A 20,802-nucleotide genomic window follows, 5' to 3' on the forward strand; every position below is an offset into this window, starting at 1 on the left:
CAGCATTTGGTGTTCCTCTTGGGAATGCTGCCAGGTACATAAGGAGAACACATGTCTTTAAGAAAATGAAAAAAATCTAAAAAAGAAAGAAAGGGAGAGAGAGAGAAAGGAAAAAAAAAGAGGGAAGAGGAAGGAGGGGGGAGAGAAAAAGAAAAAGGAAAAACAGGGAGGAAGGGAGAGAGAGGATGAAAGAATCAAAGGGTGAATGACAACAGGACTAATTGGCGACAAGCCAGTATTTAAGGACGGGCTTGTTGCAACCACCAAGGCTGCCTCCTCTACCCCCAGCCAAGTCACCTTGACTTTGAGGACCAGTTCTTATTTGCAGATGTACATACTTTCCCCTGACCTTGGCAGTATCAAAGAATTTATACAGTTGGCAGTTCTTGCACAATCTCTTGAAAACAACAGCACAAACGTCCTACCCCATCCATGCCAGGCAGGCCTTGGTACTTTAATCTACCTATTCTTCTAGTAAGTTAATTTACCCACTTCGGTTCTGGTGCTAAAAATCAACTTTTTTTTTTTAAACCCATTTAAGACGGCAGAGTCTAAGGAGGAAAGAGCTAAGTTCTCTGACAAATGAATTCACTTAATGGACTAGAAATAAAGGCAGGACCCTAAATGCAAAGGATTTTCAAGAACTGTAACTTTTCCAGGTTTCATATCATGATGGATGAAGCCTCATTCATGGACCTGCTGCCGACACATGGCCAAAGACAACCTTGATTATGTAGAATTCACTTAATATCAAGTTCAAGATAACCACAGCTTTATTTATAATTTTTAACAAGTAAATAATTTAAATAACCCTCATTAATTCTAACCACAGCTCCTAACAAGTCCTGTTTGACACTTTTCGTCCCTTTATAAATTAGAATTAGAATGACTATTTACAGTGCAAAAGCCCCAATATACAGGGGCACAGCTTCTGACGCGGCATGATATAAAACCAGGCGTTGCATCTATCTGTAACTTGATCCCGATTTCCAGTAAAGATGATTCATGGGTCCACATCAACCTCAGTCAAACCTCACAACAGGTGATTCATACTTGAGTCCATTTCTGTTTATTTAAAAGAAAAAGAAGACTCTCAGAATTCTGAAAAGTTTATGCTCCTGTGACTTTTATGAGAGGAAAGAGAAATAAACACGTTTCTAATACCAATCCTCCATCTCCAACAAGAGCAGTGGGATAGGCCCGAACAGTCGCACAAACTGACAATCTGAGCCCCTCTGGATGAGGCAAGTCATGGTGCTGATGTTTGTAAAACCCAAATGCCTAGTGAACATTTACACTGCTAAAGGCATCCTCAATTTCCTATAAAGAAGTTAAAAGCAGAATGATTTGTCCATTTGCAAGCATTCATCCTCAAAGCACTAGTAGGAATCCTTCTACACACCTTTCTTAGCTGAAAAAATTAACATTTATTATTATTAACATTAACATTATTATTTTATTATTTTTAGTTATCCACATCCTTTTGCTACAAGGGAGGAGAGCATCACCAGTAAAAGACAAAATCTACAGTCAGCCATGTGGATTCCAGTTCTGACTCCATCCTTACTTATAATGTGAACGTGGAGATTTACTCCACTTGCCCCTGTGCAGATACAGACAGAACGTACAGCACGCATTTAATAAAGGACTATTTCCTCTGGTATGGTCTATTTCTTATTCCGATTTTAATTATTGTTCTAAATAGGCAATGATAGTTATACGTAATAGTAACCAGCTCTTATACGGTGTACAGTGCTCAATCACTTGGAACTTTTACATGTATTAGCTCACATAATCCCTGCACCTAACTTTCAAAGCACTGTTTTCCAGGTAAAAATGCTCAAGTGCAAGAAGATTAAGTTACTCGTCTGAAGGCCGATTATTAGCAGAGCCAGGATTCAGACTCATGTGGCCCAGCTTCAGGGTCCAGGTGCTGAACCACTACCCTGCTTCTATCGTTTTAAGTAAACCTTATAATATTGTAATTTCCTAAAATATGAATATGTAAATTGTAATTGGAGGATATAGAGGACATGTATTGCATATAGGTAATATTTTATCTGCAACATAAAAGAATGAGAATTTGAAAATCAGATAAGATGGCGGCACCTGTAGCTCAGTGGGTAGGGCACCCACCACATACACCAAAGTTGGCAGGTTTGAACCCAGCCTGGGCCAGCTAAAATAAGAATGACAATTGCGACAAAAAAAAAAAAAAAATAGCCAGAGAGGCACCTGTGGCTCAGTGAGTAGGATGCAGGCCCCGTCTACCATGCGTGGTGGATTAGAACCTGGACCCGGCCAAACTGCAACAAAAAAATAGGTGGGTGTTGTAGTAGGCACCTGTAGTCCCAGCTACTTGGGAGGTTGAGGGAAGAGAATCACATAAGCCCCAGTGCTGGAGATTGCTGTGATTTGTGATGCCACAGCACTCTGCTGAGGGTGACAAAATGAGACTCTGTCTCTTTTAAAAAAAAAAAAAAAAAAAAAAGCCAGGTGTTGTGGGGGGCATCTGTAGTCCCAGCTACTTGGGAGGCTGACCAAGAGAATTGCTTAAGCCCAAGAGTTTGAGGTTGCTGTGAGCTGTGATGCTACAGCACTCTACCCAGGGTGACATAGTGAAATTCTGTCTCAAAAAAAAAAAAAAAAATCAGATAAACCATAATTAACTTTCATTCCAATCGATGCTTTAAGAAAGGGGAAGGAAGAGCAAGTTCCATGTTTGGAGTTTTTGTAACGTAAGCTAGTCCGTCACTTTACAACATGTTCACACAGAGAAGAACCAAAAGCAGCCTCATTTCTACAGCCTCTGGGAAACCCCACTCATGTCTGCCAGATGCAGCACTGACTCCTCTGTGAACAGATGCCAACCTGATCCAAACTCAGCCTAGACCTTCAATTCTAACTTGGAAGTCATCTTCTGTGGGGCGGGGAGAATTAACTTCATGGGGATACCATTCCACCCAGCCCCCATCTTTGAAATGCCACTGACTTCAAATAGGTTGATGACATTAAGGGCCAGAAGACTGGTTAGTTGGTTAACTAATGGTGAACTGGTTAAATAGACAAAATGGAACCTTCATCTCTGACCATACAATTTATTTCAAGGTGCATGCTGTCCTGTTTCAGGGCCTAACCCAGAAACACATTTATAAACAAATATTCCTTAAGACTTTAAGGATTCTCCTTAAGTTTCCTTAGAACATGGTAAATGATTACTACAAATGCATACTTAAAAGTCTGAAAAGATAAAATGATGGATAAATGCTTTTTCCTCTTCTTCTCATAGTCTTTCTTCCTATTATTGGTATTTCAATATTTCAGAATATATTTTAATAAACAGTTGTAATTTTAATATAATGGTTCTAGACAATTCATAGGACTAATGAGACATTTACCTCAAAAAATGATAAAATACTTGCATAAGATTTTCAGATTATGAACAGACGGTGCCAAAAAAATGTATACACATTTAAGTTTTAAAAAAACTGTATTAACATTGTAATGCTCAAGACATATTTGATTTCGACTGTTCAACATGAGTTGTATTCATGTTTTGCTATTGGTATCTGTGGAGTATTACAATTTTTATACATTTTTTCTTGCTTAAATGAGTATATTTTTGGCACCGTCCATATAATTTTCTTGCTTAAATGTGTCTATTTTTGGCACCCTATGTATAATATAATGTTCCCTTGATATTCCCTAGGGCCAACCACAGGTAAATTGTGGCTTAGTTGTCAGGAAAAAGGATATTAATACTACAATGAGCTATCACATAAGCTGTCATAAGATTGACTAAAATGAAAAATTTGATAATACCAAGTGTTGACAAAGATATGTAACAACAGAAACCATCACACAGTGCTTGTGGGAGTGTCAGTTGGTACAACCACTTTGGAAAAATGTTTCGCAGTGTTTTCTTTAGTTGAACATATGCGTGTCATAGAACTCAGCATTCCATTCTGTTTATTGAAGAAAAATGCATACTTGTGTGTACCAAGTTACGTGGATGTGTATAGCAGCCTTCTCCTCAATAACCCCAACTGGGCACAACCCAATGTCTACCAACAGTGAACCTCATGAATCAGTTGTGCTATAGCTGTACAATGGAATTCCGTAGAGCAAAAAAAAATCAACCATCTACTAAAATATAGAACACAGATGAATATAACAATCACAAGGCTGGGTGAGAGAATTCAGACATGAAATGATTCCTTTGATGTAAAACTTCAAAAATAGGTAAAACAAATGTATGGTACCAGAAGAAAGACTATGGTTATCTTTAGCAAGAAAAAAGGGAATGCTGATTGATAAGGTTTGAAAGGGAACATCTGGGATGCTGAATGCTTATTTCTTTATCTGGGTGTTGGTTCCATGTGGGTGTTGACTTTGAAGGAAACTTACACTGAACACAGGTTTTGTGTAGTCTTCTGCCAAGCATGTCATGGGTCAATAAGGTGGTTTTATGTTTAAAGGCCTGGTTTCCAGCCTAATCATATATAAATCTCTATTAGTCTGCTCCACCTGCCATACGAAATACCACAACAGGGTATCACAACAGAAAATAATTTCCTCACAGTTCTTGAGGTTGAAAGGCCAAGGTCAAGGTGTGAAAGGGTTGGCCTCTGGGGAGGCCACTCTTCTTGGCTTGGAGATAGCCACCTTCTCACTGTCTTCACACATGACCTTTCCTCACTGTGCCCACATCCCTGGGGCCTCTCTGTCCTCTCATGAGCATCTTAGTCCTGTTGAACTAGGGTCCCACCCTTCTGCCCCCCTGCAACCTTCACTCCCACCCAGAGCCCTTATCTCCAAATACAATCACATTGTCAGGGTTTCCAAAGTGGAATTTGAGGGGAAGCGGCATAATTAAGTTCATGAAAAAGTCCATGGTATTCTCCCAGTTACGAAAAGAAAAGTTCTTAATTCTTTTCCTCTATGTAAAATTATCGCAGTTCCAACCTCTAACACTTTTAAACCTCACGACTGTGAAGCATACCAAAAAGTGTACCCAATGCTTCCCAGTTTTAAAAGGCCTTACCATATCCTGTTTCTCAAAATAAGGTTTTCAAAATTCTCTAGAAATTATTTTTCATGGAAGAACAGTATTAGAAGCTAAGTGTTAAGCTATTTTTAAATAAAGCCCAGTTATATTAACAAATACCTTTTTACGGCTTATCTACGTTTCCTAGCCACCAACAGGTAAGTAATACACGTTGTAACAAGTCATTTGCTTCACAAAACATCCACTTATAGAAAAAAAAAATGAACACATATAAAAGGAGTTCTTTTCAATTATTTAATAGTCTCAGGAAGCCCTCTCGACCAGATCTCTAGCTACCTCATGGTAGCTTTTGCTCATTCAGTTCGCTTATTAATGGCAGCTAAGGTACTAATGCTATTGTAACAGAACAGAGTCTAAATTACCAAAGGGAAGATAGAATTTTTAACTCGGAATTCTTGCCAAAGACAGGGATTTTTCTTCCTGTGATAGACACAAGCTAGTCCCTCAGAATTCGGATGACCTGCTGGTGTAACCAGCACCCCCACACCCACACCGTAGCACCTCGTCCTACTAAGACTCTGGGAGACGTACCTTTATATTTACCCTATGAATAAGTTCCCTTTTGCTTCCTTTGGCAACGTATATCTACATTTAAATTAAATACTTGGACGGCTTTCTTTATCATTTATAACTGTGTGGTTCAAGCACACAATATGACAAGAAAGTTATTGTGTGGAGAAAAAAAACTTCCAGTTAATTTAAGTGCAGTATGGTAATCCCTCCTCACTTTGTGAATTGAGTTCTTAAAATTCCATGAAAGAGGAATTTATAGCTGAAAAGACAGTTGGAAAACGGGGTCTGACAATTGCCTCCCATGACGTTTTTACAGCGCTTACAGGAGCCCCTGAGCCCCGCTCTGCTCTGGTCTCGTTGCTACACGCTGCTCACGTGAAACCAATTAGTTTTTGTTTTCATGCAATTTCAGCAAGTTGCTCGGGATTATTGATTGCCTTGCTGCAGCTACTATGCCCACTAAGAAGCTTGCCTTGTGTGTATCTGTGTGTGTTTGTTCATGGGTTTTTGTTTTATTCTGTTTTAACTTAGGTCCTGCTATGTTCAGCCCCGATATGAAGACTCAGAACGGGGGGATTGTAGATCCCCAGGTTCAATTTTCTTATCCCAGAGGCAGAATTAATATGCATGCTTCAAATCAATAAGGCCTTGGGTAACTTCCCTTTAAGTGGCTCACCTAAGCTAAGTGACTGTGTCCCAAGGCCCTCCGTTCATCCTCAGCCCGCCATGCCTGCATCCTGCCTGATAACATCAGGCCCACACACACACCTCTGGCTCCTCTGACAGTCTTCCCAGCTCCTGCTGACAGCACGAGAACAATGCTCTAGGGCTCGGCCTCACTTGGCTTCAGCTTCTCTTTTCTTTCTAAATGACTCTTACTAAAAGAACAAACCAGCTCCGCCCCTTCATCATCAACTCTCCTTTTCTCTACAACCACAACAATTCTGAATTGGCATAGACTAGGACTCAAATTTTTCCAGTTGCCTAAAAGTTACAGGGACATATCCTTGGCATACTCCAATCCTGCAAGGGGGCACTGATGGCTGGGGAGGAGCCACCCTCTGTCTGTCTAAGGACAGTGTCAGGAGGCAGCCACCAGCCAAGATAGAAATCACCACTCAGGCAGGTGGAATGTAGGGCCATGATGTAGGGAGGCAGCTGTTGACAACCCCATTGTGGGAAATGGGCTGTCACTCATGATAGATTATCTATGACAGCATCAGTCAGACACTGGCCATCCCTCAGCCAAGAAAGTAGGTTGTGTCTGGCACTACCCCACACCACAACCATCTTCCACTCCACTGAAAGGGGTTAAGAAGAAGATGAATCTTCACTCACACCTGATAAGACCTCATTCTCTCTCTCTCTCTTTTTTTTTTTTAGAGACAGAGTTTCACTCTGTCACCCTCGGTAGAGTGCTGTGGCGTCACAGCTCACAGCAACCTCCAACTCCTGGGCTTAGGTGATCTCCTGCCTCAGCCTCCCGAGTAGCTGGGACTACAGGTGCCCGCCACAATGCTCAGTTATTTTTTGTTGCAGTTTGGCCAGGGCTGGGTTTGAACCCACCACCCTTGGTATATGGGGCCAGCACCCAACCTACTGAGCCACAGGCAGCCCTGAAGACCTCATTCTCAACATACAACCGTAACCCTTCATTCTCAATAGACAATGATAACCCTCAGAAGTCTAGCTGCCTACATTCTTCCTCTGGTAACTGAAATCCTTCCCTATACCATGAATAAACATGTTTACCTGACAGACTGACAGACAGACTGACATTACTTGGTAGGGGACAGTTTCAAACCTGCTGGGCAGGTACTTGCCACTTGTTAACTGAAAAGAAGGCCGTGTCTCCAAAGACAGAGACTGCTTAAATTATGTCCCCAAGATACCACCTGTTCAACTTAACTTCAGTAGCTCTGACCATTACAAGACCAAGGTCACTTTTCTCTCTTTCAATTCAAGTCCAAAGTAGAAAGCGGGAAGCAGAGAACTCAGCTAACTGAATACCAAGTTCACTCAACTTCACATCTGGGAACACAGACGCTCCACCACCCCACCAAAACCACCAGAAAACAAACCCCCCAAAGCTTTCTCATTCTGTGATGCAGAAATTCTCCAAAATCAATTCGACCCTTGCCATTCCCCAAGTTTCCAGGGAAGAGTGTTTACTATTAGTCTCACTCAGAATCAAAGTATTTTAGTTATGATATTAAACGGCCCATTTTTCACTTCAATTAAAAGCAAGCATAATAATACAATAGAAAAGCTTAAGGATGAAGATGAAAATCCACTTTAAAAGAAAAAAAACTATACTCATTTTAACAAAGCCGTAAATCGTATGGCTCCCTTACCTGACGAACGAAACTATTTGAGGTAGTGTCGGAGGAAGTGCTTCCATCAGAGCCTTTAAATCTGTTTTTCCTTCGAGCTCCTTTTCCATAGGACTGCAAAAAAGACCAAAAAAAAAGAACAAGAAAAGTGAGATTATTATTAGACCCTTTTACAGAAATCTAAGCTCCATTGTAGAAAATATCAAAGGCCCAAACAAGTGATAAGTTGCCACCCTTTGGAGCGTCATTAGAATATACATAGTGGTAAAATCACAAAAATGTATCTGGAATCCGTCCATAGAAAGAGAGGTTTCTAGACAAAGGACTAGTGTATTAAAACAACGTATGCTATCTGTGACTAGGTTAGCAATTAAGAAGCAAAGTCCTCTAAAAACAGAGCATTTAGGCTCAGTGCCTGTGGCTCAAGTGGCTAAGATACCAGCCACATACATCTAAGGTGGCGGGTTCGAATCCAGCCCGGGCTGCCAAACAACAATGATGGCTGCAACCAAAAAATACCCAGGCATTGCAGCAGGTGCCTGGGGTCCCAGCTACTTGGGAGGCAGAGGCAGGAGACTCGCTTGAGCCCAGGAGTTGGAGGATGCTGTGAGCTGTGATGCCACCCCACTCTACCCAGGGGGACAGCTTGAGGCTCTCTCTCAAAAAAAAAAAAAGACAGAGCATTTAAAAACAAGCGTTTAAGATCAGGATGTTCAAGGTAAGATGAATTGTTTCAATAACAGGATTGGACCAAGTGCAAATGTCTATAAAAATGAACTTGGTTTTTCCTATCATAGCTACCGCAGTTTATACTCAGAGCTCTAAGAACTATGGATCAATCTATGTTTAATTCTAAGCACAGATGAGTATTGCAAACATTAAACTTCAAAATATAAGGGCAAAATAGCTCAACACTGAGCATTAAACATAATGCACAGGTTCGAATCTGTTGCTGACTTTGGGCAAATTTCTTAGCCTTTTCAAGCATCAGTCTTCTCATTGTTAAAAAAAGGTTGTTTTAAGGATTAAGTGAAATACCAACTCCTAGGATTAAGTATGAAATAAAATAATGCATTTATACCATTTAGCATAAGATTTAGCACATGATAAGAGTTCATTTTTTGAGACAGAGTGTCACTATGTCATCCTCAGTAGAGTGCTGTAGCGTCATAGCTCACAGCAACCTCAAACCCCTGGGCTTAAGTGATTCTCTTGCCTCAGCCTCCCAAGTGGCTCGGACTACAGGGGACTGCCAAAATGCTTGGATTTTTTTGTTGTAGTTTCACTGTTGTTTAGCAGACCCTAGCAAGGTTTGAACCCGCCAGCCCTGGTGTATGTGGCCCATGCTCTAACCACTGAGCTACGGGCACCAAGCCCAAAATAATATTTTTTAAAAATTATACTGACATGAGAGTCAGAACGTGTGGGAACAAACTGCACTAAAGTATATAATAAGAATTATTAGGCTCACAGAGACTCCATCAGATTATCAGAATTTACAAAATCTACTATTTATAGATCACCAAGTTCATGTTTTGAAAATGCTACTTGAAGATGCGTTCCATATTCCTATGGTTTTCATTAAAATAAAAGTATCTTATAAACCATGATATACGTGGCACTGAGGTGAGCGAAACGCTATTATAAACATTTGCATCATGAGTAGTCCAGATGATTTTGCAACCAGTGAGAGGGTGGTACAATCTTAAAGCAAAGCATTTGTTTAAATGTTTGTTCTTGTCAATGTAGCTAAGGGATTTGTATAATACAAACGTGTTTCCATGGCATTTAATTAACTCTCAGCTTCATAAAAGGAAAAAAAAAAGCTGGACTGGGCTTTCACAATGTAACATCTAAGGTTTTCCTCACTTAACAGCTTATCCTTCTTACTTATGTAAACAGTGTTCCCTAAACTGTTGAAAAGTAACATTCTTTTAACTATGTTCTTCCTCTTCCAATTATTATGTAAAGGTTTGGACAGATGTGACTTCCAAGGCCAAAGAGGACTAAAATAAAAAGAGACAAAAATCTTCAAGTTTAAAAAAAAAATTGTATTACTCCATATGGAAAAATACTTACTAGCTTGAGAGTATGTTTAAGGCCTAATGTGTTTCTTCGGGGAGGTAGAGGCAACGTCTCTTAGATACATCGTTTAGCTTTGCAAGGAGTACAAATAACTTCTTTTTTTTTTTTTTTTTTTTTTGAGACAGAGCCTCAAGCTGTCCCCCTGGGTAGAGAGCCGTGGCATCACAGCTCACAGCATCCTCCAACTCCTGGGCTCAAGCAAGTCTCCTGCCTCCACCTCCCAAGTAGCTGGGACCACAGGCGCCTGCCACAACGCCCGGCTATTTTTTGGTTGCAGCCATTATTGTTGTTTGGCGGGTCCGGGCTGGGGATTCGAACCCGCCACCTTAGGTGTACGTGGCTGGCGCCTTAGCCGGTTGAGCTATAGGCGCCGAGCCCAAATAACTTCTAAGAACAAAGACAAAATATAATCCTAACCTACGTTTCCTTCTAATACCATCTATAAGTGGGTGGAAAAGAGTGTCTTTGCAATTCTATCATCATTTTATTTCAGCTCCTTAATGGTAAATGTTTTACTCTGCAGCTGCCTGGGTGTGTAAGCTTTGTCCTGGTTGCTCACAATGGCACACTAGATACTGTAAGGGCCACACGATGGGGAGGACATTTAGTCCTAGCCGAGACTGTTACTCTCTGCAAGAAGTCACACATTTAGAAATTCACATTAATTGTTCAAAGCCCCTGAAAATCCTCTTCATAAACATTATAGGTGTACTTTGCTACCCATGCAATGTATATATGATAAAATTACTGGTTTTCAACTGTACGAAGACAGGTTAAAGATTAAAAAATAATGTTATACCTTGAATTGCATGCAAACGGGTCATAATTTTGAGGAAAATGCATTGTCTTTCAATCACTGAAATGTATGAGGGATGATATATTTCAAGTATTAACTTACCCATACCTTAACAGTGATAATAGCAAATCCCTAAGCCATCATGTAGAACTAAAAACCAAAATAGATATGCTTAATTATATCTCTGTTCTGCTATTTTATGAATTTCACCAGTAACTTCCAAAGTCTTTTAAAAGAAAAAACTCTGGAGTGACTATGCCATAACTAGTTTTTAAAAAACAATAGCCAGGATCAAGGAAAATAATTAAAGGTAATAGCCCATTTTTATGTTACTTCAAAAAAGTGTTAGTGACAATTTATACTGCCACTACAAAATTAAGTTTCCTTTCAATCTACTATCTATTTAAAATTAAGTCCAACTTGCTGAAATGATTTGTTTTCCAGTTACTTTAAAATCCATGAAACTATCTTATTTGAAGGAATTAAAAAAAAATGAAGGTCAAACCTCTTCCATGTAGAAAAAAGAAAGGTAAGATTAAGTGTTCAAATATTTAGTTGACTAAATTTGAAAAAAAAGCATAATTTTCTTGGTTCATTTGCTAAATAGAGCAACTATTATTGAACATTTTTCTAAATATTTTCTAGAAACATTAAAATATGTGAATGACCAATATCTGAAATAGTCAACCATTAGGCAACCCAGGTTATAGGAAGAAAAAAAGAAAAGAATTTGGCTAGAGTGCAAGTTGCTACCCATAGATTGACCCTGACACACACAAGGGACAATCTACTATGACTACTTTTTAGAACAGTCCAAAAAGTCACTAATTTCCACACTTTGCCTATTAGCTATACGGAGCTTAATGAAAACAAATTATGTCACCATAGTAAAAAGGCAAAAACCAACAACAAAAACAACTCACACATATGTAAATTCCTTTAGTTGTCCCAGAACACCAACGAAGCCAAATAAGATTTCAGAAACCAGAAAATAAAAAAGATTTCAGAAATGTCTACAAATATATTTATGACTTATTCAAATAATATGCAAAATTCAGGCTCATGTCACTATCAGCTCAGTGTCAACAACTGTCTTCCTTGACACCAAATAGCTTTTTAAACTGGACTCTCGTCCTAAAATCAGCAAATAAGAGCTCACGCACAGGTTATTAAAATCTGATTTCCGTGTTGTTAATTACAAAAGTTGTCAGTTAACTGGAGATCTCAGCAGGGCACACGAAGTTGTCTTGGCAGCCCCTGGTGACAACCTTAAGACAGACCTGGCTTCTGTGCTTTGATGGTTATGGTGACAGTTCTCCCACCTACACCTACGAATTATGCCTTGAGCATAATTCTGATGCCGGCAATTCGTTTCCGTCCCTCTCAATTTGCATTCATTAATGTTCATCCCTTTGGATTTGAGACCTCCTTCATCTTAGGGCCCAAAATTTGGACATTAAATCTCATTTCACAGTAGCTTAGTGTGAATAAGGATGTCAGATCCTTGGCTAGGTGAGAAGTAGCTGAGATTACCTTCTTGGGAAAGGGGAGAAATGATAACAGTTGCTTTTTCTATGGATCACTTAGCATGAAAGCAGAAAGGAATTAGGAGGAGGCTGCAGAAATAGAGGTTCTCTTGTTGTGGAGGGAGAGGCACGGGCAGGTGGAGGAGGGAGAAGGGATGAGGCCAGGAAGCAGAGATCTGCCCACCAAGGAGGTGCCCACGGAGGGAGGGCTGGAGACCACCAAGGCAACCCATGCTGTCTCCTGCTAGGCTCAGAAAAATCTCCCAGACAGTCCCAGTTAACGTAAGGGGTGTCACAACTGAATTTTCTCTCTCTAGAGATCGAAGTAATACACAGTGTTTGACATCCACTGTTTGTAGGGTGTAGGCAGGTTCCACACTACAGTCACATAATTGAAGAATGCCACCAGCTCCTAGAGGGTTAATATATTTCACTGAGCAGCTCTTGAGAGCACCCAGGCTACCGCCCTGTGTAATTCAAAGGAATTAAGCACAGCGACAGGTAAACTCCTCTTTACAGAACACGAAAGACAAAAACAGCAAGACAACCTGAAAAACTAAACCTCAGATCAGTCAGATCCTGTATTTCAAATTCTAAAGCACTCAGAATTTCTGATTGGCACATTTGCAAATTTCTCCTATGCAATACCAGAACAAAAATACCACTCAGGTCAAAAGCCATGGTGGTCGGGAGTGAAGGTTCTAGCAAAACAGAAAGCACAGGGCCCATAAGATAAAGCTCCTAACCCTGGAGACTGCTGAAGACTGACTCGTACCCCAGACCTAAGAATGCTTTGGGCAAACAGTGCTGACTCGGTTCAAGGGCTGCCAGGGAACAGCTGTTGCTCCCTTTCGATAAAACTCCTTGCTCCAACCATTCAGGATGGTGCCCTGACCGGGCTGCATGACGACAACATGCTTGAAAAGCATCTGGCAAACTCAGCTGGGGTGGAACCAGCTGGGATCTGTTGCTAGGAGCAAAACAAACAGGCCCTCTGGTTATTGTCTGTTCACTTCCAGGTGTGACTGGAGGTGCCGGTTACAATCTCTTTGAGGCCTACATTGCTGAGAGACTGGTCTGGTTTCTCCTCCATTTCCTCTTCTGGTACCGTCCTGTTCCCAGTCCTTGCCACCTGCTTCCCAGCCTTCATACAGAAACCATGCAACTTCCCAGAGCGTTACTATTTCTAGACTTTATAGTAAGGCTGTTCCTTGTGATAGGAGTCACAGTTACCACTGAAATTTTCTACTGCCCACACTCAAAAGGTAAACAGCAGCAGGTGAAATGAATTGTAACAACGCATTTGCGTTAACATGATAGATCCCAAATATTCTCCTTTCCACGGTCATCAACGTAAAATTTACTCATGAAGATGTCCCATATTCCTCATTTCACATGAAGTCTTTGAAACCTGGTCTGCATTTCACATTTAGAGCTCATTTTAGTTCAGACACATTTCAGACGCTCAAAAGCCACACACTGCTCTTCTGGAGCTGGGGGAGAGGGTCCTACGTGAGCACCTGGACACAGGAGCCTGACTGTGTCCAAATTCACACTGAAACTGTTCAACAGTTTACCTGCAAAGCAATGCCAAGTTCTTACATCAGAACTTTCAAGAATTTGCAGTTAGACTGTCTTTCCCCTCTCATGTAGGAAACATCCATTTTGTTTAGGATTGTGTGGTCGGGGAAAAAAGAGACTGGCAACTAGGTGCATGCTTTCTCCTTCCAGGATTATTTTGGTCAAAAAACCACCCCACAAAAAGGCAAATTGGCTTCCTTCCTACAATCTGTGGAATCATACAATTCTATGGAGGTGCAATAGAATGATTCTTCTAACCCATGATCACCTAGTAGCTCCATTTGCAAATAGAAATCCCATTTCTACGTAGAATTATCTAGCAATTCTTAATAGATACAAAAGGGGGGCCCCTGGGGAGATGCTCCTGAGACACCCGCCTTTCTCAGCAGCTTTGCTTCCCAGAGAGATGGAGAGATGCCTTTGCTAAGCTTCACAGAGCCCCGTGATGCCACGATTTAGTAGATATAAAACAAACAAGGCAATATTTCCTTCAAATAACGGATGCAATAGGAAAACAATTCAAGTAAAACTGCTTTTATTTTTGAAAGGCAGAGATAAATATCGATGCTGTCGGACATTTGTACCTCTTACCTGCCTAGAAAATTCATCCTGCTCCTTCTCCTCTCTCCCTGAGTCTATGCAATCACTCATTAATTTCTGTCAATTGATCTTTGAAATGTCTGTTGCACAGACCTGTCAGATTCATCATCTTTCCATTCCTTTTCCTCTTGCCCAAACTGTTACCTCAGCCTCCCTCCTAGCAGCTCTACCTCGGGACTCCTGAGATTCCCAAATGTTCTGTTGTACAGAACATTCCCAGGTGGGTCTTCTCAATGAGCCATCACATGGCTTCACTTCTAAGCCTTGCTCACAATTCTCTATTGCTCAATATACTACGGGTTCCAGAGTTGCCAAGCTGTGGCCTCAAACTGCCTTGCCACTCTTATGCCTAATTGTGCCAAATCGTACCCTTTCCCCATTCTTTTCAAACTAAAGATTATGAAGCCAGCACAACCTCCATAGTTGACCACCTCCCTACACTGACCACCTCCTTAAAAGTTGATCTAATTTCCTAGACCGAACATGCACCACCTGTACATCTCAGCACGAGAGGCCTAGTTCCTCCCCTCGACCACCTCCAGATGTCCCTGGGGTGGCCAACTTACAAAGGTCCTACTGTTCTCAGGAAGAGACTTCTAATTCCTGTGACTTTGCTTCATACCTGATTTCCCACCACTAACTCTCAATTTCTGTTGTAATCTGAACCATCCTTCAACTCTCCTTTCAAATGCTACCTTCTGATGAAGTCGTTGCAGATTCCTCTGAATAGAATCTTCATGACCTGTAGCTGTTTCAGACCATCTAGGAAGTAGTACAATTGTCTCTTACAGCCCCAGGTCACCCAATGGCTATACATTTATTACATTTGCCCCTACTGAAATATAAGTTCTTTGAAGGCAGAAACTGTGTCTTTTCACATCAGAATCATTCCCCCTGGCAAATGCACAATCACCATTTGTTGAATTCCGTTTGATTACATAAGTTACAAAGTTAAATTAGTAACTCTTATCTGAACACAGTCATGTTTTATGTCAGCTCTAGCTTTGATCTCCAGGAATTCAGGAACTCTATTTTTATCATAAGAATAAAAACTTTTCTGAAAAAAAAAAAAATCCCTCAAGAAAGATCAAAGTCAAGAGAAGATCTAAAAGTCCTCTGCCCTATTCAAGACCTTCATCCTGGAATCACTGAGATCTCTGAATATATTTTTCACTACCATTTAACCTGGCAAGTGTCTAGATGAAGTCAGGAATCTGGAACAAAAGCCAACTGTCTCGGTTAGAATTCAGATTCTCTGGCAGGGGCTAGACAGGAAAGAAGCTGGTTAGTTACAGGTCCCCACTCTAAAGAAATCTGGCTACTTTAGGACCACAACGGGAATAGACTTCATAGGACACGAGTCCTTCGTTTCTGCCTTCTTTCCCCAACTTGGATCAAAGTGTATTACCAGCGTTTTAAGTTAGCACATGGACTTTCAAGTCTCAAAGAAAGTTCAATGAATCTGGACTATTACGCCACTGGAAGTGCTGTAGTTACAAGGTATCAAAATATCCAGAGTACTCCGTTTTCATCTTAGGAAGACGACAGCCACAGAGCAGTGCAGCCTTCATGGGCTAGCGGCTCTGGGCTCCGTCCCTGTATGGTAGTCCTTTAACACGTACACAAAGGCACGTATGTATGTGTGTATACACACACACATATATCTTACCACGATTTATGACCTGGCAAACGTGAAATCAACAATCTGGCATCATTAAACAAAGAAGAAACGTTTCTCCGAAACGTAACCCGGACCTCTTCTCACATCCCTGGCTAGGAGCCCGAAAGTCATTTCCCCGCTAGGATAAAAGTTGAGCGACTCCTCACCGCTGAGACCCGGAGGTGCTTGTAATCCACACTGTACCTGCCAAAGCCTTACGTAAAAGCCACCTTATCATTGCCCGACGCCTACAACTGACATCTCCGATTTCACAACTCGCAGCAAAGCTGAATTTTTCCAGCAAGCGCGGATACTCATCGGAGAGAAAGGGGATCCCGAAGCTCCCTGAAATGGCTAACGTTTCAGGGGAAATGGAAAAATAAAAACTTTCTTATCCCCTACTCGCACTCCTTTTAAGGGGTCCAGGCAAACCTTGGCAAGTGCCGGAGGCTACAGGATGGGAAAGCTGTCACGGCGGCCGGTGTAACGCCCCAGGTGCGGAGGGTGGCGGGGCAGCCCTGGGGTGGGGGGTCCGGACAGGACCCCCGGCGGCCACTTCTGTCGCGTTGTCCACACCCCCACTCCCACCCGGCTCCGAGCTCGGCCAGAGGGGTCGGCGCGGGAGAAAGCGCTGCGGGAAGCCGAGTGCCCTCCCGCCCACCCGGACTCACGATCTTGAGCAGGTCCAGTCCACTCGCCTGGTTCATGTCTCTCCATGTGCCTCTCCCGAGAAGGGGCGAGGAGGGCTGGCCGGGGCAGCCCGGGGGAAGCCTCGGGAGCCCGGCAGGTCTCCCCCGCCCTGCCCCGCTTGCTTTTCGAAAGCAGAGAAAAATGGAAGCCGGAGAAGAGCCAGGACAAGGCGCAAAGGGGCAGGGTCCCCGGCGCCTGGAGAGGAGAAGAGGGTGGCAAGCGGCGAGGGGAGGAGGCGGCGGCGGAGAGCCAGACAGGAGGGAGGTGCGAGGCCGGCGATCCCGAAGCGGGAGCCGCGGCGCGGGGAGAGGCGGAGGTCGGCGGCCGCGGCTCACAAAGGAAGGGGAAGGCGCGGCGCCCTCGCTACCTGTGCGGCGGCTCCGAGCGCCCCCGCGGGAGCCGCGTTCTCCAGCAGCTCCATCTGGATCTCCTGCGCCACCGCCGCCGCCACCGCTGTGGGAGGCGACTTGGACATGTCGCTTTGGACCATTGGCGAAAAGTCGGCTGCAAGCGCGCGGCCAGCCCCTGGCGGCGGGTCCCCTCCTCCTCTTCCTCCTCCTCCGCGCCCCCGCCACCCCCCCGCCCCACTGGGCTCTGGGGGCCGCCGGGGGCCTGGGCCCGGCCGCTGGGCACAGCGCCCCGCAGCGCCCGGGGATCAGCGCCGAGCCACCCGGCTGTCAGCGAGCGGGACCGGCCCGGGCCATGCGGCGGAGCGCGGGGGGCCGAGAGGCGGCGGCGCCGGCGCGCGGCTGGGGCCGCGGAAAGGGGCGCCCTGGTCCGCTGGACTGGCGGAGCGGAGTGGGAGCGGCGGGAGCGGGAGCCGCTGGTGCCCGGTCCTCGCCCCGAAAGGAGGGAGGAAGGGATGGAGCCTGCCCCGGGCGCGCGAGCCAAGGGGAGGCGCGTAGGAGAGCGAGAGTGACAAGCCGCCGATGCGCCGAAAAGTTCCTCGCAGAGGCGCGGGCCGCTTGGGCTCCGACCCAGCCGCTGCGCGTCGCCGTGGCACAGGCGCTGGAAAGTTTTCAAAGCCGCGAAAGCCAGGCCTGGCGCCCGGGAGGTGCTTCTCTCCGGCGCGCGAGCTCAGATCCCAGGGCTCCACCACCAGCAGCTCTCGGGACCCTAACAGCCTGGGGAGGTCGAGGTCGGGTCTCTGACTCCAGAGGGGACTGTAGTGCCCTCTGGGTTCCCGCGCGAAAGGCTGGAATCAGTCAAGATTCCCTGGCAACCCCAAAGAGCAAACGTCTGCAAAGACCATCCCGTGGCCAGTTAAAGAAAGAGCCAGAAAAAAAACGGGGCTGGGAAACCAAGGATCCTCAGGTAATCCCGCCAGAGTCTGCACCTGGCCTCTCCAGCCAGATCCAAATCGCCAGCACCTGAGCCCCAATTTCTTCCTTCCTGACTTCTCGGTTGTCTTAATCTCTGTCAATTAACACTTCTTTCCTCCTGGCAGAGCTGAACTTTTTCTGTAGGGTTAAGAAGTCTTAATATCACATTTCCGACCAAGGAGCACCGCCTTAAGATCCTGAACCCTTGAGAAGATAGTGGCTATAGCAAGAACGTGTCTTTTAGAGCACGCAAGTCAGATACCCCAATAACACAGATTTTCATATTACAGGGTGCATGTCAGCAGTATTGACTACAATGGAAATTTCTATAGAACGCGTTTCCCCGGTACCTATGTTCTTTTGTAACAATAAAGCGTAACAGTTTTGTATACTGAAATACTCCTGCAAAAATTTACAACAGGCTTCAACAGCCTTCTATGAGACATTAAATTACAGTATTTATTCTTCTCAAAGATAAGCATAGATATTTCACACTTACCTCTAGGTTGGAGCAGGGCTTAAAGAACAACTCTTGGTAAGGTTAAAGATTTAGGGGTATCCAAAATGTCATTGTATTTAGTGTTAAAAATGCCATTTTAAGGGCGGGTCTGGTGGCTCATGCCTGCAATCCTAACACTCTGGGAGACCAAAGCAGATGGATTGCTTGAGCTCAGGAGTTCAGACCAGCCTAACCAAGAGTGAGACCTGGTCTCTACTAAAAATAGAAAACTAGTAGAGCGCTGTGGCAGGTGCCCCTAGTCCCAGCTACTTGGGAGGCTGAGGCTGGAGGATCTCTTGATCCCAAGAGTTTGAGGTTGCTGTGAGCTATGGCATCATGGTATTCTACCCAGCATAACAGAATAAGATTCTGTCTCAAAAAATCCATTTAAATTTTACTGGATGTTAAAAGGAAACATTGAAATATTAGTCTGTAATAATTTCAAAAGGGGGGGCATTTTGAACAGTAACAGTCTGTTCCCCTAGGAACCTGTGACTTAGAATATGGGTGGGGGGTGGGGGGGCCAGACAGCAAGGGAAGTGGGCTCTTCCTGCTACATGGCCAGGGCTGGGGGCCTCCCAAGCATCCTAAGATTTGTAACGTACATTTTAACTTCTAACAATCAACAGTGCTGGTTTATACATCCACATCCACATGCACGCGCGCACACACATGCATACATATTTGCAAATGGAAAAGAAATTATGTTTAAGGTTTTGGAGTTATAGGCTACGTTAGCCCTACCATCTCTACATAGTATAACTCTCCCAGGCCTATTTATTTCCTGAAACAGTTGAGTTTACTGCTCCTATTCTGTGCCATTGGATAAACACAGCCAACAAAGACCAGGTCGCTACCCCCTTAGGCAGGGGTCCTCAAACTTTTTAAACAGAGGGCCAGTTCACTGTCCCTCAGACCATTGGAGGGCTGGACTGTGGGCCCCGGGACAAGTCCGCTGCTAAGCAGGACAAGCAGCAGTGGCAAAAACACCCAGCGGGCTGGATATATGTCCTAGGCGGCCGCATGTGGCCCACGGGCCGTAGTTTGAGGACGCCTGCCCTTAGGGCTTACAGTCTAGTTAGTGGGCACTCAGAAGGCAATTAATACAGGAAAAGGGGGAAGGAAGGAGAAAGGGATGGAGGGAAAGAGGAAATGGGGATTCTAACAAGGCTTTCTAAAAAGCTGCATTTGTTGAAACTTAAGTGTTTTCCCCGACATCTGATTTCCTATAGCATACTTAATTATTTGTGCATTCGCTTTCAATTACGACCATTTGGGGAGTAGAATTTTATCTTCCATCTGACTTTTAAAGAAACCACAAAATATCAAAACAACCTCAAAAATAATTTTGAATAATCCTTATACTTAGAGCCCCAGGGCAAGTAAAGTTTGAATTAAATGTTCAAAGGTGCTGTCCTATAGTCACTGCATGTAATTTATGATAGGAACTCTTTATTTTTGTGTTTCTCTCCACCATGAGGCTGAGTTCCTTGAGGGCAGAAATTATGTCTTTTTTCATCTTAGTATCTCCAGCACTGAGCAGCTTGGAGCCTGAAAACACTTGTTGTGTAAATGAATGAATAAATGGCCTGTCTTTGTGTGTCTTACAACGTGGCCTAAAGACAACATGGACCTAGTCGCGACTCTCATGAGAGCATTGTATTAATGCTTCCATTATAACTGGCACTAACTCAACTAAACTGTATGAACGCTCACAGGATACAGTGTGCCCATTCAGACTCTCATCTGGCTTGTAAAATATTGCAAATAAAAAGTAACAAAATGTTACTCCTCAAAAAGGGAGAACTGGCCAGAATCAAGAGGCTTGGAAAACTTAAGGATGCTTCCTCTGGTGCTTGATTTTCTTGTTTCTTACATACTTTGACTTGTGCCCTATCTAAAAGCCAGAGATGAAAGCAAACATTTAGTAAGTAAAGCCTAATTTATTTAATATTAAAAGTTACCCAGATGCAGGAGACTCCAGCAATAATGGATGCGCCATCGTCCGCAGACGCATTTAAATGCAGATGACTAATTTCTTCAAGCTGTATGTTCGCTACCTCCTGCTCATTAGTCCCTGTAACAGACAGGCATATTCCGGGCATTACTAAGACTCCAAAATGAGAAGC

The 20,802-nt window shown here is 43.5% G+C and overlaps 1 protein-coding gene across 6 annotated transcripts in view; it reads right to left on the reverse strand.

The window, feature by feature from the left end:
- The window catches only part of CACNB2 (calcium voltage-gated channel auxiliary subunit beta 2), a 346,152-nt gene extending 328,793 nt beyond the window's left edge, over window positions 1-17,359 (reverse strand). For 3 of the 6 annotated variants that reach the window (XM_012803286.2, XM_012803287.2, XM_012803284.2), the window contains exons 1-2: window positions 16,834-16,869; window positions 7,936-8,028 (exon numbers count right to left, since the gene is read on the reverse strand). In XM_012803286.2, coding sequence (XP_012658740.1) covers window positions 7,936-8,028; window positions 16,834-16,869 — 129 coding nt within the window. Of the gene's footprint in view, window positions 1-7,935; window positions 8,029-16,833; window positions 16,870-17,219 lie in introns of those variants that run through there. The other 3 variants (XM_003786776.3, XM_012803285.2, XM_003786774.3) reach the window with 2 other exon arrangements.
- Window positions 17,360-20,802: the final 3,443 nt, after the last annotated feature.

This window comes from Otolemur garnettii, unplaced genomic scaffold, assembly GCF_000181295.1.
Source record: "Otolemur garnettii isolate 467f Iridium unplaced genomic scaffold, OtoGar3 scaffold00019, whole genome shotgun sequence".
Taxonomy (NCBI): domain Eukaryota; kingdom Metazoa; phylum Chordata; class Mammalia; order Primates; family Galagidae; genus Otolemur; species Otolemur garnettii.